A 24,490-nucleotide genomic window follows, 5' to 3' on the forward strand; every position below is an offset into this window, starting at 1 on the left:
CAGGAGGTTGCCAAATGGATCACTGGCCTGGCCCATCACGGCACATTGACATGGATGTCAGCCTGGCCAGGGCGGACACGAGTTCCACCTGCTACATTAACAGATAATAAAGCTTTCTTCCTATACCTCAGATGCCCAAGTCACCCCCAGAAAAGAAAGGATTCCAGGGCAAAGAGGAGAGCAAGTCAGCAATTAGAGCCTGATAAGACTAATTCCAATAAAAAGCCTATTGGCATGGCAAGGGTGCTTTTAGAGCCAGAAGTGGGACCTAAGCCCTCACTCCGGTTTGGTAAGTGTGCGTGAGAGGAAGACATCACACTGGCCACAGGGCCTGCTCTGGCCCATTTGGTAATGGGGGTGTCGAGTGGAAAATTTTTTGTAACCAGGTTAACAGTAACCACAGTTTTAACAACCACTGAAGTAATAACAGCCCTGTCAGCAATGAACATTTGTACAAAATACAGTGCCCACAAGATAATGATAAAATACCGTACCCTATGGCAGTGAAAAAGTATTTTACAAGAATTATCTCAAATCCTTAAATAGCCCTGCACCAAAATAATGAATGAGAGGGTATGTGATTCAGGGACAAAGATTACTTTCTATGGAGCAACCTAGATGTAAATCCCTTCCTTTTGGCTTAGAAGTCTCTCCTTATGTAGATTTTATGATGATGATGATGATGGTAAGAAACCTGTGGCATAAATAAATCCACCAGACGAATGTAAGAACCAAGCACCAGTCATTTGAAAAAGCAAATTGTGTTGAGGCTCCATTAGCACAGGAATTTTGAGATTTGCAAATAGATTTGTGACTGGTTTGTACAGGAGGAGCCTAGTGTGCATCTTGCACCACCTCTTAGAAATTTAAATATCAATTCCTTGGAATTGGTTTTCCCATAAAAAGCACTGAAAATATTGCCTCCTCCTTACAAGGCAGGCCACTGGGGACTGGACTCATCTCCACTCCTCACTGGCCGTCTGTAACACGCCTGTGAGCAGCACAGTTGACCAAGCCCTGTGAATCAACAGCAAGTTGCCAGGCACAATCTCATTTCACAAAGTCGCTGTCTTGTTTATCCAGCACCCAACATCCTTTGGAGACAATACGACCACCCTGGGATTTCAGATTTCTCCCATCAGCCCATCCACCAGAGACCAGTATGGGTTAGGGCATGGAAAAGCCACGAAGCTCTTCTAAAAGAAGCCTTCAGAAGTCTAGAAAGAAAGAAAGACTGTTGTTGTTTTTTTAATCTCCAATCGAAATCAGAGGTTAGCTCCAGATCCACCATCTAGATCTGATTCATTCCGTGTGTGTTTATTTTTCTACAAACATTCCTGTTGCATTAAGTGGCCTCAAGGCCTAGACCTGTGCCTCTGAACCTGCCCTCCGTGGAGAATCCTCAAGTATGGGTGGAGCTCTGACTTCCTTCCTCAATGTCCCAATCTGAAAAATGGGGCTAAAGTGCCCCTTCTGTACACAAGTATTTAAATTTAGTTAGCCCCTTTTTCATTTGTCTATTTTAAATTTGAAAATACACTGTAGAAATTATGTGAACTACTTTATACCCCCATGGTTGATATTTATAGAGACACTGAATGTTTTCTTCCTTATCCTGACAATAACGAGTGGCCTAAAAAGCACACCACACAGAGGAAATGTTCCAAGAATCAAAGCCCCGGATGAGATTAGCACATTTTCTAAACAAACAGATTCTAAGTTTGTAGGACTCTGTAATTAGAAAGATCTAACTTCAAATTTATGATTTGAAAGCTCTATGACCTTGGGAAAATTATTTGAGCCTTTCCAAGATACAATGTCTTATCTTCACAGGGTTGTTCGGAGAATGTGATTGTCTGTGGAAAATACCTTGCCAGGTGCCTGACGCACGGTAGGTACTCCACAAATATGAGTTTAAAATTGCTCTCACTCCTCCCAACTGAACACAGATATATACAGAGACCAAAAACAAGCATCCAGCAGTTTTGAAGAACATTTGGTTTCCATCAGGAGGCAAGAAAGGTGTAAGATTGAACTTTTGATCTTATGTGAAATCAAGGATGCATTTACTGTACACACACACACATACACACACACACACTTCACCCTTAGAGAGTTCATATGTATTCAGAATCACCATCCTGCATCATCTCTCTCACTAATTCAGCATCGCTGATGACTCCAGAGTCCTTTCTAAACGTGAACGCATTAACTCTTCCACTCTCTCCCAATGAAAGGCAGCCCACTCACTAGGAGCGCCCTTTCTCCAGAAGAACACAGGGATGATTCAGACATGTGGCTATAATCTGGCAGCTCAGAGTAAAAACAGATTCAGGTATCCTGTTTCTCACCCAGGCAAGAAAAGGTGAAAGGACGACTGACTACCTATCAGTGGACCTGCCCAGTTATCAGCCCAGAAAACGTTCAAACTACTCGATAGTGTCGGTGTCATCCAGAGGCCTGACCCCCTTTTCTAGGAGACACACTAAGATTTGCTTTACAGGCCTGAATTTTCCCGGTATCAAAGTTAGTACCCAGATTCCAACATGCTAAACGTAAAACTATTATCCCCACCCTCCACTTCCCATTGTCACCTCCTCTTCCCCAATAACCCAAGGCCACTGCTGACTGCTCAGAATTACATTCACTCCCCAGGAAACAGTAACATGCCAACAGGGTACTTCTCAGTGCCACACCTGTGGCTTGGCCTCGGGATGTTCTAGTTTCCAGAATGAACAACACAAGGAGGGAAGAGGACTTAATTATGCTAAGGAGCAACATGTCGTATTAGGGGGATAATTTAAAATAACTTTGCGACACTCTGTATATACACCTGGTGCTATAGCAAATGCCGGTACTTCAAACAGAAACTAACGGGGTGGGGGGGGCACCCTCATCTAAGATGTCATTAATTCTTATATGCTTCTTTGGCACAATTCTTTCCCATAACATGCCAGTATGAGATTTAAAGATTTTTAGTTTATTTTCTTCCTGAAGTGTTCCTCCAGGCTCCTGAAGGTACTACCAGTCATTAAAGTGGACCTAGTTTGCTAAAACAGGAAAGCTGAGGCACAGAAGACCAAAGCCAAACATCTGCCATAGATTTCAACAACAGAGGTAGGACAGGAGCTCTTTTCAACTTTTCAGATTTGGGAGAAGAAAAAAAAAGGATTTCTCAAAGTCAAAGGGCAACCTATGCCAGAGGGAAATTGCGTTATCTGTCTAGCAGCCTGTGAAGCAACTTCGTGTTTTCGTGTTTTTTCACTTCTTGAGAAGAAACTAACTTGCTGTTTTACTTAAAGGCTGGCCAGTGTGTCGGCCCCACGGAGAACTCTGCAGGCTTTCCTGAGCCTACATCACAGCGGTCTGAGCAGCCCACTCAAAGCTCCATCCCTGTGTGTGGGGCCAACCATCTATAGGAAAATAAGGAGAAATCTGTCTCCAGCAAAAAAGAAAAGGGTGCCTTGTTGACATTCCTAATCTGAAGATAATGTTTATTACTGTTATCATCATTATTATTATTATTTAAAGTGAATGCACCATGTGCTCATCAGGTCCAAAAAATATTTGAGATGTCGGTGGCTTAGCAGCAGTGCCATAGGGTTTAGAGAAATCGAGCTTCATGTTTTAACTCTGCCATGTACCAGGAACCTCGACAACAGACTGCGTCGCCGCTCTGCAGCCTCCCGGTCTGTAAGACGGTGACAACTCCAAGGCTTACAGTGAGGCTCAAACGTGGCACAGTCACGGGTCAAACTATAAGCCGCTACCTGATTATAGCCAAGTATTAAGTGAACTGATAAACAATTAGCATCAACAGCCCTTAGTATTTGCCCAAATTCAACAAGCACCCAAATACGTTTCTGAACGTTCTAAAGGCAGCAGACAGGGAACGTTAGAATAAACGACAGCAGGGTTTGAACCTCAACTCCTCCGCTCACCAGCAGTGTGACCTTGAGCAAGGTGTTTAACCTCTCAGTTTCTTCATCATGAAATAGGAATAATACTTAGCTATTCGGGATTAGGGTAAAATAATAAGGTTCTTGGCACACTGGTAAGTTAACACAGTAATAAGATAGCACCCAGTAACTAATAGAAAAGAAACAAAACAGTAAAGAGGAGCAGTTATGAGACATGCCTACATTGAGTATCAGACGATAAACTCTACCCTATTTTCAAGGGCAGTTTTTCTTGTTTTTTTCCCCAAAACTCTCAGTCTGAACTGAGGTCCCTGCCCCTGAAAGGAAAAGGTAACTGTGATGGACCTTTTTCAAAAATGTAGAAATAACATCAACAAAACGATTTTCAGATATCAACAGTGTGCAAGCGATGGCGCCCTCCCACTGCGGCAAGAGCAGCCTCTGAAAACCTCACCGCACCCCAACACACACTTGCAGCTTCCTGGATGGCCAGGGAAACCAAGGCAGAGGGCATCTGGTCTGCCCAGGCTCTGCGGGCAGCCTGTGCCTGCTGAAGGGTCAGTGGCTGCTGCCCAGACTCAAGTGGGCCCAGGCCCTTCTCTCCGCACACACCGGAGGCAGGGGCCTTGACTTGCTGGGTATGTCAGGAAGAGGCACCGGGTGGCTTTAAGCAGAGCACATTCCTGTTGCTGGGGGGAGGGGGAGGAGAGGGACACACAGACTGCTCTGCACAGAGCAGGGCACAAGAGAACGGGCAGCTTAGATGAAATAAGCGCACGGCACAGACTGCACGCTCAGCCCTGAGGATGCAGCTGTCGCTGGCTGTCTCACCTCCCGGACCCTGACCTCCGGTGCCTTCCTCCAGATCAGACCCTGCACTGGAGCTGCTTCAGCTGCAACTGTAGCAAAGGCTTATGGAAAAAGGAAGCTGAGACCAAGAGGAAAGTATGACTCCTGGTCCAGTGTCACCCAAGAACATGTGCCGGTTTCTGTAACTGTGAGCAAGGCCAGTAAGTTTCTAACATCTCTTCCCATGAAAGATAACCTTCACAGATGTACTCAGAATCCCCCCAGCGATTGAACCGGGATTAACAGAATTTGGGGATTCACATAATTTGGGGGGATAGGTAGGCCATTTTGCCTACTTACCACTTGAATGACAGATAGTCTATGCTCTCTGGAAGGCTTAATTATTTTTAATGTCAAAGTCATAAAATGTCAAGTGTTATGAGAAACCTTATAGGCCTTCTTCTCCAGGTAATTTCTTTGACTGATGAAGAACATGAGGTAGGTCCAAGGTCACAGGGATAAACAGTTGCAAAGCCAGGGCTAAAATCCAAGGCCTCCAGACAGTGACAGCCCCCAGAGTGGTCACTGCATTTGTTCTGCACACAGTGCTATTCCTAGTATGCTGACAGGTCTCCCCTTATCATTCATGATTTCTCATTATACTCCTCACATTTAATTGGTGTTTCAGTGACAAAGACAATCTATGCATAATGTATAGAATTAACTTAAATCATAGGCAAAGAATATGAAATAGACAGGGAAAACGGATGAGAAATACTAGAAGTATAAAAGTCATCACATGGGAACTCTTCTGCTGAGAATCTCCTGTCATGATTTTCTGAAGGGTATTTTAAAATCAAACCCAACAGCCCACTCTGATTTTAAACATAAATGTAAGTAATGAGTTACCCTAACATAAAGCTGTAATTGCACAAAAAATGTCATTAATTAAGAATGGGAGTTCCTAAACACTTCACACACCATGTACCTCCACTTACCAGCTCCAGGAATTCCCTGGCCTGGCCTAGAGTCTTTAGTTTCAGTTTGTACCTTGAAAATATGTACCTGATGGATTCTGTCATCATCTCTGAGGTTTAACGCTTAATCTGATAAACTGATACAGAGGTTTTAACAACTAACAATTTGAGTGGGAGGTCAAGTAATGCTACTCCCCAGCCAAAATCACCTCTCTCATAAGTTTCTTAAATAACACTGCTCTGTCCTTAAAAATGTCCCTTCTTTCAAAGGCAAAACTCACCCTGCGATTCCAAATGCTCTCACATAGGTCCTGGCCTCACACTTCCTTCTCCCCTTCCTTCCTACAATCAAGGTGTTTTTCTTCATATTTATGTAAGTCTTTCCCTCTAAACTTTCAGCATTCTTCCCACATTATTTTCTACATCTAAAATAATCTTATCCCTGTTCTTACGCCTCCTGCAAATGCTTCTGAAACACCCATGATCTCCCTGAAGCTGACCCATGAAATTATTCTAGCCTAGAACTGCTGGAAGAAGGTCCCAATAGGCCCAGAAAATACAAATAATCACTGATGCATACATAGTGCCATAAATTAAACAATGGTCCTTCTGCATTGTTAGCCATGGGAGCACCTGGAACAAGGAATATTTTGCCCGGGTTCTCCTGATCAGCCACACCCAATAGGGATTACAAGTACTTAGAAATGATTACGAAGAGTGGGAAACAGACCCGTATTGACCCACCTGGCCACCTGAGACTAGAAAAGCTACCCACGTGCAATGCTTGACTCATTTGAGGATTTTCCCAAAAGTCTATGAAATATCATTTACGCTCTTTAATTCCTTTCTTCCATTATTTCCTTTTGTTATATTAGTTCTTAGTCTTTCCCTGGTGTCATTTCTTCTTTCTCCTTTTTTAGCCAAAAGGGATGTTGCAACTGAATGCACCATTCCCTTCCTCTCTTCTTAAAGAATTGAGGACTTGCTTTTTACTTTTCAGTTTTACCACTTCCGAGCAGAACTTCTCATCTTTAATAAGCATTAAAACAAATCAACTTTAATTGTCTTCATTTATGTAATGAGGACATTTCCCCCTACTCAAAAGTTTATTTTCTCTCATACATATTGCTCCCAGCGCGCGCTCTCTCTCTCTCTCTCTCTCTCTCTCTCAGCAAAAAGTTTACAGTTTCCCCACAGAACCCTGCAAAGCAAAATCAACAGCTTAGCATCGCTACCCGAAGCTACCAAGAGGTTTCAGATGCCTGAAGTAAACTTGTTTGAGGTTGATTTTTTTGTTGTTTCTCAGGCGCTGAGAAATATTATATTATGCATCAAAAACATTTAAAAATATAACCCATGGTTGGGGGAAACCACACTGCACTTGAATTGCTTCTCTTGAATTGAAATTCTTAACCTAGTCCTCTTAGTTTACTTTGGATGATCTAAATCCTAAGACTAGCAACTAAGAATAGCTATTAAAAAAGAATATTATCATTCAAATTCAGTGTCTAAATAGTTGACCCTTGTGTGCTGGGAGAATTTCAGTTTATGTCTATTGTTCTGGTGTCCTAAGAAATTACACTATCAAAAATATTCTAGTTTAGTAATTACATTATATGATCTCCCAATCTATACACCATCAAGATCTGAAATCCAATAGCCTAATACTTTCCAATGCTACTTTGGGTCTTAAAGCATGATCTGGGTCAATATTTTACGATTTTCAGAGAAAGAATTAAATGCTACAGAAAAGAACTGGAAAAAAGTTATAGGGCAGTAAGAAACCACATTTCAAGGGTCCAGTAACAGGCTTGCACCCAAGCAGCAGAAACTGGAAAACACCTGGGAAATGTAATGAATTTGACCAAATAATCAATAAATATTTACGGCTCAAACAGCAATGTTTTGAGTGTGTCTGTAAGCATGGCTCCCTGCCAATGAAATTGGATCTACTGTGACCTACACTACAGACCAATTTCTTTCTGTATCTGCATGGAGACTATAAACTGCACAATTAAATTAAAAAGGTAACACAAATAGGGACACAGGGCTTCAAAAAAGGAGCCAAGTAGAAATAGCCTTTTTTCCCAATTTGAAAAGCACCTACGGATACTATGAAAAGAATATCTTTAACCCAGCTGGAAAAAAAAAAGCAAAATGTAGCGACAGACACTTGACAAGTAAAGATGATAGATTTGGGGACTGTCTTCGCATTTCTAACCCTGAGTTAAGAAGTTAGCAGCTATAAGCAAAGAAGAGACCTAGAATGCTGTGAGCATAGAGAGAGTCTATCAGAAATTCTGTCTTAAGTGGAGAGATGGGGCCAACATTTCATTCTGGAGAACCGATGAAAACATGGTGACTGTGTGTTAATACACAGATTCCTCTGTGATGACTGTGTGTACCCAATGATGTTAATTATTTGGAGAAAATGCTCCCCAACAGACAATAATACAGAAGCCAATACCTTACTCTCACACAAGTAGCCAGGGTGTCTGTCTGCTTCTCTATCAGCCACGGGCCGCGGAGGGCAGGCAGGTCGGCAGGTAGAACATGAGGGTTCACTTTCCCTCTTGTGCCAGAATAACTACAAATGTGTGCACTGGCCCTTGAAATGAACTTGAAAACACTAAATTTTAAATAAAAAATAATAATAAAAGTTGCTGTGTAGACAGCAAATGTAGGTACCTCTGGCCCCTTTGCAAGCAGGAAAACTAAACTATAACTAGATAAAGAAAATAAACTCATTGCCGATTTGTGTCTCTCATTACCCCAGTTGTAAGTGGGACAATATGCAGAGCAGTTTCGTGATGAAAGAGGCAAAACAAGCAGGGTCAGGAGGCTCCGGGAAGGATGTGACCTTGGAAGCGAACACAATGCCTCTCCACCTGTGAGAGACTGACTAGTCTGGAATGCACTGGGAAACCAAGAACCCTGGCCTCGGCTTGGTGACTGGAAGCAAGCATCGCTAGAACCTTCCAGCATCTTCCTAAAGCAGCACATCCAACTGCCAGGTCTGGACACAGTGCATGGCTGGGCCCTTTCCCCAGCTCAGAGGAGTCACGCAGCGTGGCTGGAAGCTCCTGCACCCTCTTCAATCCCCAAAGTACCAACAACCATCACTGCCTTTTCGTACAAGCCCTCTTTTAATTTCTGGAGTTTCTATGAATAACATGGTGCTTTTCTTTTAGGCATAAAATTCCTGTAACAGCTCATCAGTTTGTAATTTTCTAACAGTGTGGCCGTAAGCAAACTGTGAATCTCTCTGAATATCATTTTTCTCAACTGAAAAATAGATAAAATAAGACCTCCCCCACCCAAATTACTGTAGAATGTAAAAGTGCAATTTTATGTTAAAGTGCCAGGTACAGAAGCAGGCACCATATGTGCTTCAGGAAGAACTGGTGAATCCAAGAGTCCACCTTCATTACAAACTCATGGAATGCCACCACTGCCATGGGTCATGCCTTCTGCAACCAGAGAGGCGTCAAACGGTGCTGCCGCTGCAGCTCTGGAGAGTTATCTGTGCTCTTGGAAACAGAGAGCCTTGCTTTCTTGAAATATCTTGACCTACTCTAGCCAGCTCTGGGTTTGCAGAGATTCTGATGCAGCCCAGAGCAAGCTGGGCTCTGGGCGGCTGACCACAGCTGGTTTGTCTCCTAGAGGAAGGTGATCTCCTACAGGGTGGTCTGGTCTCTTTAAGAAAGAAAAAAGTTACATAGACAAAAAAAAAAAAAAGAAAGAAAAAAACAGCAATACAAACCAACCAAAAATGCCAGGAATGCAAGCTCTGCCAACCAAATAAATAAATAAAATGTGAGATACTTCGTAATAACTGGACATGATGCATTTATTTCTCAAGTCTGCATAATTGAAATATTCTACTTTTCCATCAACCCTGAAAAATGTCCCCATGGCCTCTAGTCTTGGTGACCTTTGTGCTCTGAAGTAGCACTGACAAAGCCCACCATCCAAAGTAACTAACCGACCCTCTTGCATTTAGCTCTGGTGGCTGAGCCCTGGAAACACTCAGATACTCTGTAAGTTACCCATCTCAGGGTTCCTTCTCTGGAGTACAGAATGCAGTTCCATCAGCATAAGATCTCAGCTAAAGCAGGTGAAAACATTCTCTTTAACTTCATTCTTCCTATAAATAAAGAGGTGCATAATACAGCAGTAACCCCTATTAAACATTCAAGGGCCCCTGAAAATCCTACAAGTAATCAGGGTCATTTTTTCATTGACTTGTTTTCTAGTTAACCATAAAATAGAATTTATTATGGGTCAGGCACTGTTTTAAGATTTTGCACACATTAACAGACTTAATTCTCATATCGACCTATGTGGTAGAAAAATTATTGCACTCATTGTATAGATGTAGGAGTTGGAGCAGAGAAATAAAGCAATTTGTGCAAAGTCATGCAAATAGTAAGTGGCAGAGCTGGGATTCAAACTCAGACAGGTTGGCTCCAGAGTCCCAGCTCTGAATCCCTGCTGGGTTCTTTAGTCACTAATGGAGTGTGGTTCTTGGGGGTCTGGAAGCACAGCAAACAAGCAATCCTAGTGGCCTGAGCAGCTCTGTCCTCCTTTCTTGTCCAGACTGATGAAGCTACAAAGACTGATGAGGGAAACTGGGAGAGGGACAAAGCCTCTTCCCATCTCTAAGGACAATACAGCTCCCCAACGGATGGACGTCCTCTCATGGGATTGGAGAAGGGCCGAACCTTTTATTCTTGTAAAACAGCAAACATCCAGAATTAGAACTCCCGGTCTCCTCTGGACACTACACTCACCTCACCAAGAAGGTGGAGTGGGAAGGAGAGAAAAAAATTAAGTGCTTGGAAATGTATTTGCTTTGGCACCCAGCCTCCACCCCTTCACAGCAAGGTCCACACTAGGAGGGAACTCCACGGACACTCTTGGTTTGTTTCAGCCCGTTTAAGATCTGAGAACCCTACAATGGCACATTGCAATCAACATGGTATATCTTACCACTTACATGGAAAATCCAATTCCAATGTTATTTCAAAGTACGTACATGTTAATTTGGTACTGAAAGCTACAGAAAAATCCTGTGAGGTCTCAATCTAGAATAGTGGTTCTTGATCCAGTCCTATCCACAAAGACAGGCAAATAATCCAGGAGTCCTATTTCTATACCCTGCCTCCCTACTGCCTGTCTTTGGCTCTCACATAATAGAGTGGGGGACGGTGTAGGGGACCTGGTTTAATTATTTAAACCAGATAAGATCCCAAACTAGTTGTCTCCATACATAAACTAAACGACCCAAAGAATCACTCTGACAAATATTTAAGTCACAGCTGTGGACACAAAGCCACACTGCGAGAAGTTAAACTTTAAACACATGCCCTGTATGGTCTGATGGGCAAAGCAAATCCCCACGTAGCCAGTGTCTTCTCCTCCCACAACACAAGCAGGCAGTCTGACCGTTTTTTCCATCCTTGCACCTGCCAATTTAAGTCACAACTAAAGTTTCTTTGCTGAACTTTTCAAAGATTAGCTACAGGATTACTCAAGGCAATGGTGACTGAGAACTTAGAAACAGGGATACAGTTCACTTCGGCCGCTGGCTCACTAGATATGCTTAGGTAAGTGACTTACTTTCTCCGTGCCTCTATTTCCCTCTTCCCTCTCTGAAGTATGGGTATAATATTCCCTTATGTTTCTAAACACCCAGAATTATTTTCATTTCTCCCTTTATTTTCCTCAAAACAGTGCCAGAAATCAAATCTCACTACAATGAATGGAAGAAAACTGCCCAATTTCTTTGACCAGTTGAAATTTGACTATATTGAAGGCTGTTTATAAAACCTAATCAGTGGCTTGTAAACCTTTTCTGAAAAAGAGAGGCATATAAAGGCACTTATTATAATGGATGTGACGGTAGTATTAGGCCTTATTCTACCCATTTTACAGATGAAAATCTAAGGGAAGTTATGCGCCCAGGGTTCATGTTTATCAATAACCAAAATAACAGCATAGTATACTTAAAAATCTCCAATAGTTAATATTTAATTACCTTAAAAATTACTCCAGCTGTTTACTGTGATCTAAAACATGTGTTGCCAGGAACTCTTGCTCAGTACCTGCACACAGGGCTTATTGTAGGTGTGCAAACTGACATATCTACACGGTATTTCCCACATGCCCCGATCTGTGAACACACATATAAACAAGCCATTCTGAAGAAAAAACCTATTGAGTTTATACCTCTTCTGGGAACTATTCTTTCACTTCTTATATATATATGGTTTGAATCAGTTGTGACTAACATAACTTATTCTGGCTTCCTTGAACCCCCAAACACAACTGCCATAGCACTATCATTTTTGAATTGTAGCTCTAAGTGCCTGAAATGTCTCTATGGTTCTAGTTGTTCTCAACATTGCTCTGACCATTCATCGTCATCCTTGTGACAACAAACAAGCTTACATCTTCTCTGTGCACTTCCCAATGACCGCTGCTGGGGCTGAATGTTTGGAGGGTTAGAGGAGAGGGCAGGCCAAGTCTTCATTAACATTTCTGAAGGACCTCCTAATGACATAACATAGGCTTGGCTTGTGTTGAACGTTTAAGGAGATTCAGAAACAGTTAAAATAAGCAACTAATTATGGCAGAGGCAGGGAAGTGAAAGCCACAGGGCAGCAGCAGCTAAACTTATTGATAAGCTGAGACACAGCAGCGCAATATTGTAGTTCATTATTTTCCAGATAGCATCGCCTTGTCTCTGCATCTTTCTATGTAACTTTACCTCCAAAATCATTAGAAGGATAGCTGGCACAATTCCTTATCCTAAAAGGAATCATCTTCTCTTCTTAAACTGCATTTATTCCAGGAGTAATGGAGTGTCGGTCTCCATTCAACTGCTTAGCACCAAAAACTGTGCCTTAAGCCAAAATGAAACTTCTTTCCTATCACTTGCTTAAAATTCTTCAAGTCAAACAGGAGGATAACACCACCCGTTAACCAAAGACTCAAAGTCACACCGAGTGTTGGGATGTTTTCCCTCTTCTAACACATCTTTAGTAGCAGAGGGCAAATTTATGGCAGATTAGAAAGATGGATAAAGTGAGTGATCTGCATGAAAATAATCCATATGTTCCCCAAAGTTAAGATGATCATTTCAATTCTCCCACCTCCTTGTCCTCAATCCAAAAAAGAAGAGCTAGAAAGCAAAGGGACATGTGACACGGGAGCTCAGGAAGGCAAGACATTTGAAAATGCCCTTGAGGGCCAGCTAGTTAGACACCTTTTCCACTCTCACAGCCCAGGGCCCTCCATCCAGGTCCATTCCTGGGGGATGCGGAGACAGGGGAATGATGTCCTCTATGGCTGTGTTCATCCCCCCAACGTTACGGAATAAAGCCAGAGGGTTCTTGCTCATTTGGAAAAATAAAGAAGCGGGAATGGGGGGGTGGTGGTGCTGGACTGTCTCTATAAGCTTTTTCCCACTCCTCACAAAAACACAGCTGTGAAAATAAATACCACCCCCAAACAAGGGTCTAGGGCCACCAACAGTCCTCCTCTTCTCTGCCTCTCCAGCTGCCACCAGCATCGCCCCGCTAAAGCAGAAAGAAACGCGCTGCCTGGAAGGAAATTGCGAGGGTGGGGGAGAAGCCAAGGAGACCCTGGCGGAGAGCAGGGGTGGGCGCCTCGGCAGTCACCACTCACCCGGGGAGGGGAAAAGCTCCAGATCGACTTTTTCCGTCTTGATGATGGTGAGAGTCGGTTTGAGATCGACGGCCGCCTTCATGGTGCCAGAAGTGGAGAACGGACAGGATGATAACAAGTTTGCTGTTATTCTTGTTGTTTTTCTGTTTAATGGGGATTCGTAACAGGGAAGAGGGGACGGGGGCAATTCGATTTTCTTCCCTGAAATCTCAAATTCCCGCTGATGTGCCCCTGCACCCAGGCGGTGCGCGCCCGGCACTCTCCGGCAAGTTGGCACTTTGCAGGAAAGTACGCGCGCTCCGGGTCCCAGGCTCGCCTGTGCCGAGCCGCTCCCTCCTCTCGGCCGCCGCTGCCTCCGCTCGTCCCCGTTCCCTGGAGCCGCTCGCCTGCCCTCCCTCCCTCCCGCGCGCGCTCTTCCCTCCTCTTTAGGGCGTTTCTCTCTGCGCGGAGCCGGGCGCTGGGTGTGCGCCCCCCCCACCCCACATCCCCCAGGACCTCCGTGGGGGGGGAGCGCGGGCGGGGCGGCGGGCGGGGCGGGTGGTTGGCGGGGCCAGGGCCCGCGGCCAATCGCTAGCGGCCGCCCAGAGCGAAAGGGAGGTGGGCGGAGCTCCCGGCAGCCTGCGCCGCTCCCCGCGGGCCCAGCCGCCAGGCCACGGAGGAGTAGGCGTCGAGCCGGGAGTACCGCTGTCGGGCCAGCGGCTCGGGCACGGATGCCTAGGGCCAGGGGGAGCAGGCTGCGTGCACAGTCTCCCGACCACTTCGGGAAAGTCCCCCTGATTATCCACGCATTCTTGAAGGGTTGGTCACCGGCTCCGGCCCCCTCCCGGTAGCAGCATAGTTTTCGAAGTGCGTGTACATCATTCATTCACAAAGACTGACACACAGGACATGAGGCATGCGGATGAAGGGGCATGCGTGCGAGCAGGCGCAGGACACTCGCGAACCAGTGTCCTTAGAGGGCTTCAGGAATAGAGGACTCCAACCGGTTAGTGAGTCAGGGATCGGGGTTGCGTTTCTGGAGAGCCTTCAGGTTTTCAGGACATAACAGTGCAATCAAGAAAAAACAGGCATGCCCTTGATAAACTTCAACTCCAAGGCAGCCTGCTGGAGGCCCCCAAACAGAGGCCCAAATTCTGATGTATTATTGGGAAAGTCCAGAACAGGGCCTCCAAATGAGAATCAGTCCTGGGCTTCCATGAGCTTCAATTTTACCTAGAGCAGGCTGGCGCAGACCGGGAGGCTATTGTTCTGCCCCTCTAATTATGTCACCATGGGCCAAAGTTCTGTCTTTCCTTTCACAGACTCTGCTAGATAAAACTGACAACCCTACTACCACCACCACCAAAAAAGTGGAGCAGAGGCTCTGTGGTTTTGAATTTCTGGAGTGCATCATCCATGACAGAACCACATGCACAGTGGTTAGAGCATCCTCCGGATACGCCAAGGTTGCGGGTTCCATCCCAGTCGGGGCACATACAAGAAACAACCAATGAGTGCATAAATAAATGGAACAACAAATTAATGTCTCTCTCACTCAAATCAATTTTAAGAATATATAAAAACCCACCGTGCATTGCCCCAGTTCAGTTTGGGGACTCCAGACACTTAAGACACCACAACATGATCCTGAATAATTATTAAGTTGCACCAGATACATTGGTTATCATAAATAGAGACATTTGGTCTTAATTAACAACTGGTAGATCTAAAGGTACATACAACTACTCCTGACATTGAGATCTATCTTTGAGTGACTAAAAGATTAAATATAAATTTCTCAGAACAACCTTGAAGAAAGCTATATTTAATAGGTATTAGTTTCTGATTTCTGAGCATATGTTGAGCTCCACCACTTGCCTGTAACCTCTGCCTCTGATAAAATTTAATACACCTGCTTACCTTAATCTAATCCCAGTTAGTCTCCTTGAAGCATTCTAACTTGTAGGCTTCCCACAGCAAATGAGGGGAGGAACTAGGAATAGAAAATAAATCTTGAACTTCACACTTCAAATCATGCCCCCCTTTCACTAGCAGAGGAAAATATTTGTATGTGATAATTCTAATTTTTGAAGGATTGTTGTAATCCAGCTGTGTTTCCGAAAGGTATGAGAAAACAATGCTGGCGTCCAGATGACAAGGACAGTTCTGATCCTGGGAAAAGCCAGGGGAAACAGCTGATGAATGAATTGTACATTCACACATCCAAATGAGCCACAAAGAAAAGGATCTTAAGCCCGTCCTCTCTTACCCACCATGAATACATTAGCAGAAGAAGTGAGCAAATCAAGTATTGCTTTGAGGACTTTTGTTTCATTGATGTTGTTTCAAGAAAATGTTGGGTTTTGTTTAAATCCAAGTCTGAGTACTTCGCTATTTTCAAAAGCAGCTTCTTCAGAACAAGTCCTTTCTTCCCCAGTAGGCTGGTCAGCTTTCTCTTCCAGACTAGCCTAAACACTGCTGCGAAGACTGACCCTCTAGCCCCAAATTAGACACTGGGAGAGCCCTCCCTGATTAAACTGTAAACACGTCCCACTCTAGCAGTGGGGGGGATTTATTTCTTCAATTCTTCAACAATAGGTAGCTCAACAGGTCAGTCACCCTTTTCTAATCCAGCCAGACTTGAAGCACAGAAGCTCAAAATGTTTGAAGGGCCCAGTCAAGGAATGGGATTGGAAAAATGGTGGGATTGGGAGATAGCCAACAGCCACCACAGACCTCCCTGAAAGTTACTTCTGTGCAAGTTAATCATTAATACTGATGTTGATGTTGTCAGAAGTTATGCATTTAACCTTCCGGTTGAAACTTGACTTGGAAAAAGGAGCACTAATAGGGGCAAGTTCAGATATTATAAGTATCAACTGGATTAATCAATTTTGAAAATTTAAAATTTTATTCTCTTAGGACACGAATAAATTTTTCTAAATGTTCTTATGGACTTTAAATGCCATTTCTGTCTCACCTTATCTTTAAAAACAACGTCTGATACATTGCAGATGCTCCGTAAATATGTGTTGAATGATGAACTATCAACTTCCTAGTCACGTGGGCTTCTACTTTGCCACCAACTCTTTCTAATTTAAAGAGCTAGAGAATTGGACATGCTATGGCTTGTGAAGATGAACTAAAACATGTCAGTGGCTCTGCACCTAGGTCAGCCCTTCTCACATGGCAGAGCAGAACCTCTCCTCATCGGCAATCATGTCACTCAAGTTCTTTTGTGCCTCAGTTTTCCCACTAGCAAAATAAGATCAGCTGAGCCTTGCCTTCCACTTGGCAAGTTGTTCCTAGATTATAACTGATCTTTTAAGGCATTCAGAAAAAATCAACCAAGGACATTAAACCAAGCTTTTGCTTGTAATGTGGCATTCTGTTCCCCCTGCACTTGGGAGAAAACAGACCTGTATTTTTAAATGTTCCTTAGACTTAGGGCAGGCATTACATGCAGCAAGTGCTGAAAGTCCTTAACCAGAAACAGCATGTCAATTAGCATCAAAATAAGGCTTGCAGGCCCTGGCCGGTTGGCTCAGTGGTAGAGCGTCGGCCTGGCGTGCAGAGGTCCTGGGTTCGATTCCTGGCCAGGGCACACAGGAGAAACGCCCATCTGCTTCTCCACCCCTCCCCCTCTCCTTCCTCTCTGTCTCTCTCTTCCCCTCCCGCAGCTGAGGCTCCATTGGAGCAAAGATGGCCCGGGCGCTGGGGATGGCTCCTTGGCCACTGCCGCAGGCGCTAGAGTGGCTCTGGTCGCAACAGAGCGACGCCCCAGAGGGGCAGAGCATCGCCCCCTGATGGGCGTGCCGGGTGGATCCCGGTCGGGCGCATGCGGGAGTCTGTCTGACTGTCTCTCCCCGTTTCCAGCTTCAGAAAAATACAAAAATAAATAAATAAAAAAATAAGGCTTGCAGGTTCTGTCCCAGGTCAGTGCGCGTACAAGAATCAACTAATGAATGCGTGGATAGATGGAACAACAAATCAGTGTCTGCATGGATAAAAAAAAAAAAGAAAGCTGCAGAAATTGAGGAACAGGTATGTAACTAGACATTACTGTATAAAGAAAAGAGTCACATTTTTACAAAAATTTCTTCAAACACATGAGGTATGTAAAAAACATAAACTTTTTCAGTTACATTTCTCCCTCAACTCCACCCCAGATTCAATAAAAAAGAAATATTAAAATACACATAATTTCAAACAATCATGTAAGACAGACTCCCCCTCTCCAGAGTGTTAGAGTAAGTTGTCTATTTCCTGAATTTTGAACTTCGACAAAGCAAAAGACCTCTGAGTTTCAAGTTAAAATAAGCTTTATTAGAGGTAAGTACAAAAACATTCAGACCACTAACGGCTGATCCAGAACATGTTGATGACTCACAGATGTAAACTTACTGGTTTTAATGTATGATTTTAAATGAAAAAGAAAAAGAAAGAAAATCTCCTCAATTAAAACCTGTCTTAGTGTGTGGTTGTTTTTCTTTGAGAAAAGGCAAACAGCTTCTAACACAGAAACAAGCTTCTAAAGCTTAACTGTAAAGCAAGTGGTTTCTATGTGATAAATTGAGTCACTAAAAAAAGCTCAAGGGGGGGTAAGTGCCTAGGGCTTCGATGTCCGCCATTATCAAGCAGCAATAAAATGGTAAATCAGAGATTGAAAGAAAAATGAAAATAACTCTCTTAATCAAACTCTGATGTCAAAAGGCCTTAGGGCCAATTCGAGAACCCAAAAGGGGGACTCAGAACTGTGCTCTTGCTGACTCCAGGCTGGCTCTGTGACCTCACCAAAGCCACTTAACCTTTTTGTGTCACAACCTCATCTCTGTTTCAGGGAATAAAATCACCCTGGCTCTCCCTACCATGTAATACAGACTCATTAGCTATTGTTTAGATGGTACAATAAACAATGAGCGATAAGAGGAGCTGCAGTTAGGAGGGAAGCAGGAGGAGGGGTGGGCAGGGCGAGGGGAGGACGAGGGCCTCTTGGCCCTAGAAAGCTCTCCATAATGAAACCAAGATGAAAGTGAGTTGTGTAGCCCCTGAAATAAGACTCAGGTTCAAATTCTAGCTCCACCAACTAACCAGCTGAAATACTGCCCGTAAGTCACACAATCCTGAACCTCAGTTCCTCCATGTTTGAAGTAGAAATATAATAGTACCCACCTTTTATAGGGTTGTTTGGAAGATTAAGTGAGAAAATGCATACAAAGCAATGAGCACAGTGTCTTGGTCAAAAGGAATGCTCAATTAATATTAAATCATTGTTGCTGCTATTAAGATCCAGTATAGGTAGAATATTTTAGAAATTATATTAAATCTCTCCATGGTCATCCCCTTTGCAGAGTAACTTGAATCCTCTATTTAGCAGAGATAGGGACAATGATCACGTTTAATTTAAAAATCTCCCCATGTCTCCTCCTTAGTCCCGATTTTGGGAACTCACCCAGCTTTGGTCTCAGTTGGGAAATTCCAGCACTACCTGATTAGAAGAGAAAACTGCAGATTTGTATTTGTTTTAAGAGTCAAGGAAAAGCTGTGGTTCAAATTCAGAAGGAAGACCACGTCTGTGGTGGCTCTTTGGAAACAAAACCTTGAGTCTTGGCTTTGTCACATGTTAGAACTAGAGGAGAGTCTCAGAGAGTCAAGTCCAACCCTCTTATATACCAAGGGAGGGAGGTGAGTTTGTAAGAGTAAGTCATTCTGCCCAAGGCCACAGAGCCTGAAAAAGGCAACGTCAGGACTAGAACGGGATTCCCTGTTGAAGTCCTCTCGTGGCAGCTCCTTCTGTTTACAGAGATCACATTTGCTGGAGAAGTCAGTGCCATTAGCATGGTCTGTTACTGGACACTCTTGAGACACAAAGCAAGATACAATGTGCGCAGGAACAGACAGATGATCAGACTCAGTTTCTAGAAATATAACCATCTTCCCTGCACTAACTATGTTGTCTTTGGGCAAGTACATTACAGGATAACCACACAATCATTCCCTGTGGAAGACAGCTTGGCATGGACTGTAAGGAGAAAAGGGTCTGGGATGGCTCTATTGCTGTCTGCAGTTTCTTTAGACTGTAATTATGAACCATTCAGCTGCATCTGCAGCCCCAACAATGCGGGATGGATTGGCCCCATACACAGACCAGAAGACATTTTAAAACCCACCAGTTTAGATGTCACGTATTCCTTTTGCAGAAAATCAGATCCTAATCACACAGAAAGAGGCAGGGAACTGCCAGTCAAGGCAACAGGGTTCCGAGGCACCCCCACACCCAACCTCAGTTGGCTTCCCCACAGCCGTCTGAGCATATTTCCCGGGAATGTTGCTCCCTCCAGGGCCAGGATAATGCAGAATGCATGCTGCCGGTGGGCCTTTGGGGATCTTGTAATTTGGATTCCAATTTAAGTTGTCCTAAATTGGCCACTTGGGGAGGTAGAGGGATGATGGCATTAGCATAAATGGCAGGAGAACCAATGTTCTTTAATAACATAGCAGAAACAGAAACCAGACTCCTAGCAGGGTGCTCCAGACAACTGAGAACAGGCTCCTGGCCCTTCCCCAGCATGCAGGTGGCTTCATGGGCTAGAAGACACTGGCCCTCCTCTGATCTTACCCTGCTCTGCTCTTGGTTACAAAGACAACAACAGACTTCAAAACAAATGTTCTCTGCAGTTGTGGTCTGAGTCTTAAATTAAGATAATTTTATTGTGGAATCTTCCCCCACTCTCCTCCCCCTTTCATTTTGAACTGCCAGTCAATTGCCCCAAAGGACTAGCATTTACCACCCTCAAGATGAGGGAGCAGAGTTGGGGCAGAGTGTGTCTTCATCCTGTTCTTGTTACTGGAAGCCAAGCAGAGGAAGCAGATAGCACTAGAAAAAGAAATATTCCTGACAAGTAAAAGAATGATAGTACAAGCAGAAGCAGTAGAAGGACCCTCCTCTGAACAGTGGAAAGGTAAGTCCCGGGCCAAAGGAAGGGGAAGATGGGACTTGAGAAGGTGCAGTCACAGTAATCCTATGCCCTTATCATTTTAGGACCTATATCCCCAAGATTCCGAAATGAAGTTAAGGCCTGGTGATAATATCCAGTACTTCACAGAGCCAAGTTAGTTGTCCTGTATGGCCAGTAGCAATGGAATGACAATAAAACAAATCAATAGGAGGTCCTCAATCTAGGACAGTTACAAAGGATACAAAATGGAATGAAAGTGACAGGGTCTCAGCAGGTCACAGAAGATGCAAGGGAAGGTCAAGCCAAAAATCTACACTGAACACAGAGTCTCTTTCTCAGACTTTTCCTGCATGAACATTTGCTTTGTGCAAAGAATTTTCTTCCCCATCCTCACAAGGTGCCCCTTTTGTGCTTAACAGGCTGAGCACACCCCTGGTGCATATCTGAACATGCCGTCTGCCCCCCACGCTGCTCAGCGGCAGGGACTAATTTCAGTCCTCTTTAAAACCTAGGTGCTCAGCTCAAGGTGGAAGGAGCTCAAAAAACTATGCTGATTATTGAATAAATCAATAAATAACTTTCTACCACTCCAAAGATAGATCTTTAACTCAGATATCTGTCATATATTTTCTGTGAGACTTAAATTTCCTCACTGTTTAAGACTAAAAAGATAACTAAGTGACTTTTCCAACTGTAAAGGTCTTTATAAACTTTTATTCTGTTCCTCTTGTCTCCTACCTCCCTTAAAAAAAATGTTGCCTAAGGTCACCTTATTTTGTTTTATTTTTCCTCTGACTATGTATGGGGATAGTTGTGGAAAATGGTACTTGGTTCATCACAAAGCCAACCACTTGTGTTGTTGGTCCACACGTACAGAAAACACACCATTCAGATTCTCAGGCTGCTGCTCAGAAACAGTCTTCAAGAATTTCTGAACTAACTTGAATCCTTTATTTCACTGGTTATCATAAAGGTAAGAGGTAGCCACTATATTCAAGACTTGTAAGATAATACAATACATCAAGTGAACCCCGCTTTTTCCATCTCTGTGAGGAACAGTAGACTGTAGACACATTTAGGGAGCCCAGTGACTGTTCCAAATCTTTACTTTAACTGGGCAGGTCCCTAGAAACTTTGCATTTTTGGAATCTTCAGGACAAACTGTAGGCATTCCCTACAGTGAGGAAGGGGATAGACTAAGGGTATGGAGGGAAATGTGGGGGGTGGGCAGGGCGAGTCTGCTAAGCCACCACCACCTCACAGGTGGCGCAGAGACACATAAAGGAGGCCTGAACTCTTGCTGGCTGGACTGTGGCAGCCTCCCCACTCCATACTTAATTTTATCAGCTAATGAACAATGGAGATGTGCCAACAGGAAAGCAGACTGATCTCAAGCCATAGAAACCAAGGAAATAATGGGCTTGGTTAGGGTCCACCGTTGCCTCTCAGCTGTGGTGGGGACCATGAACACATCTTATTTTGTATCACTTCCTTCAGTCCAAGGTTCACGTAACAGGTGCAAGGAAAAGCACAGAATGCGTCACACTGGAAATATCTTGCTGGCCAGTAAATCTAACATTCTTTGAATACATCATCACAGCCATCTACAAACATTGCACGTGGAATTTACTTCCACCTAACCTTTAGCATCCTCCTCTTCACAACATTATTGGGTTCTAATGAATTAATACAAATCCTACCTTTGCCGGTGCTGGACCTAGTAACAGAGACAGCAAAATGCAGAGCTCTTTCTCAATTGCCTTGCTGTTACAAATCTGTGTGTGTGTGTGTGTGTGTGTGTGTGTGTGTGTGTGTGTGTGTGTACTATCCTGGAACAGGTGCCCTGTATCTGAGCTTCAGAAACGTACAGGAAGACAAATCTATCAAGACAATTGTAGGGTGTCCAATGTAATGATTCATATTTAGAATTTACTGAGCACCAAATATGTCACTGATACAAAGTTGACAGTTGAAAAACAACCTCAAGAAAAGATATGTCAATTTGTCTGCGATTATATATAGCTCACATTTAATTCTCTGTTCTTAAGGGCCAAAGGAGACGAAGCCTTCTTTAATTCACAGGAAGCCAGCTGTGCTCGCTCCGCGCCGGCACTGCCCTCGTGAAGGAGCCGGCGTGGAGGGAACAGCGCGGGCCGTGACGCATGAGGTGAAGCAGGCCCCAGCTCACATCTCATCTGTCTGCATGGGCTCCTATGCCATCAAAACCTTTCTTCCTTCAAGTTGGTGAAAAGGAGAGAAGCAAATCCGACGTGTGCAATATGTGAGAAGGCGCCATTTAATCAGTCAGGCCTGTGAAGTGCTTTCAAGCGTTCAGGCTTTAAAATCCTAAGTAATGACAGGTAAGTGGAGAATGAAGAAAACAGAAAATATAGAAGTTACTTCTTCATAGAAATGCATTTCACCAGATTGATCGGAAACATGTGTTTTCTCCAGACTGGGAAACCATCATGAAAGACTCCATCACAAAAAGGCTTTGGGTGGGAAGTGCCACAAGGGACCCTTTGGGGGCTGGGGGGTGCAGCTGGGTGGGGAGCCAGCCACAGACTGTGGGAGAAAAGCACACAGAGCGGGCAGCTCCCTTGTGGCAGGTTCTCAGGTGAGATCCCTTTCAGGAATTAAAAATTCTAAGCAATGCTGAGAATTTTTAAAAGTCAAAACAATTATGGACTTTTCTTTCAGGGATTTCACAGCATTGAGGGAGACCAGATGGCTGGCAACAGCCACTGCAGGTCCAGGAAAGGCCCAGCATCTGCATACATTCCTCATTTTCACTGAGCTAGCATTCTGTGTGGAGCGTTACCTACAGTGCGGTGGTAAGGAGACACTTCCAAACATACGTCCATGCTTCAAATAGCCCATACAAAGACCTGCAGTTTCTCACCAAATTGACTATCAGACTTTGGTTTCCTAACTGTAGAGACTGTACTTCAACTCTACAATAACTGAGGAGGTTGGAATAGAGCACAGGCTTCTGCAGAAGAGACAACAGTGTGAGTTTTAGCCTGACCATTCCCGCTATCGGTCCTTTGGCCTCAGAAAGAATCAGTTTCTTCCCCTGTAGAATGGAGCCGATCACAGTGCCCAGTTCACAGAGTCGAACTGAGTGTTGAACGAATGTGTGTCAGATGCAGAGTGTACACCCAACAACACTTCACTGCTGTTTTTAATTTGAAAACATAATTGTGATTTTGGATGCAGTGAGTATAAAGTTTCCGTGGAAGTTCATCCAAACCATGCTATATACTGTTCTCCAAAGATATCAGGACATGGTGGCCCCTCTTGCTGTGTGCTATTAATATCATGACACAATGATCAAGTTTAGGTCTGAGTCTACAAATCGCACAGATTTTGACACCACCTGTCTTGGATGAAAGAGGATTGATTCCTATTATGTAGATAAGAAAAGCAGCTATGGAAGTTGTAATCATAGGCTCACAGATACATTACACATTAGCAGCAAAGAGGAGCACAGGCATCTTCTACAATTCCTTCCAATATTGGGTTCTTTCCACTCTGGGTTGTAGGTTTATTACCCATTCAGTGATTTTGTATCACATGAGCAAAATTAAATCTTACACAAATAGTCTTACCATTTGGCTTTCAAGCTGGTCACTAATTTAGCAGAATCTTATGCAGTGTCCATACATACCCTATCCCATGCTGCTGAGGCCTTCTCCAAACTAGCCCCCTTTATAGGCAGTACACCACTGCACTCACTTCATGAGTCTTGTATTATCCCATCTTACATTTTCCTCACCTAACTCTTCTTCTGACAGCCAAAAGTTTTCTAACAACTTAAGTTGTACAGTAAACCTGAACCTCTAAACATCTCTGGTTGGATCATACACATGCATTTATTTACAGAATGCTGGGTCCATGTAATACTCCCTCCGAGCTAGGACTTGCTGCCCAGCATTTGGATATCATGTCTTACTTGCTGGTGTCAACTACCTGTGCTGATCAATTGCCCAAAAGAACCCTTGGGAAAGGCATTTTCACTGCCCCTTCTGCCACCAGTCAGCACATCATTGCTCTTCTGTTGCCCTCTAGCAACAGAGATTGCACTATTTAGAAGGGCATCAGCTACATGATTTGTATTCTGGCACTACCAGTGCCTGGCACCTAGCCATCAAAGCTGGCAGCATGGAATAAA

The 24,490-nt window shown here is 43.9% G+C and overlaps 1 protein-coding gene across 6 annotated transcripts in view; it reads right to left on the minus strand.

The window, feature by feature from the left end:
• The window catches only part of ETS1 (ETS proto-oncogene 1, transcription factor), a 134,906-nt gene that overhangs the window by 51,213 nt on the left and 59,203 nt on the right, over positions 1 to 24,490 (minus strand). The window contains exon 1 of one of the 6 annotated variants that reach the window (XM_066259708.1): positions 13,379 to 13,822. The exons of 4 other annotated variants lie outside the window; for them this stretch is intronic. In XM_066259708.1, the coding sequence (XP_066115805.1) occupies positions 13,379 to 13,460 (82 nt within the window). In that variant the 5' untranslated portion in view covers positions 13,461 to 13,822. Of the gene's footprint in view, positions 1 to 13,378; positions 13,823 to 24,490 lie in introns of those variants that run through there. One more of the 6 variants, XM_066259706.1, reaches the window with a different exon arrangement.

This window comes from Saccopteryx bilineata, chromosome 2, assembly GCF_036850765.1.
Source record: "Saccopteryx bilineata isolate mSacBil1 chromosome 2, mSacBil1_pri_phased_curated, whole genome shotgun sequence".
In the NCBI taxonomy this organism is placed as follows: domain Eukaryota; kingdom Metazoa; phylum Chordata; class Mammalia; order Chiroptera; family Emballonuridae; genus Saccopteryx; species Saccopteryx bilineata.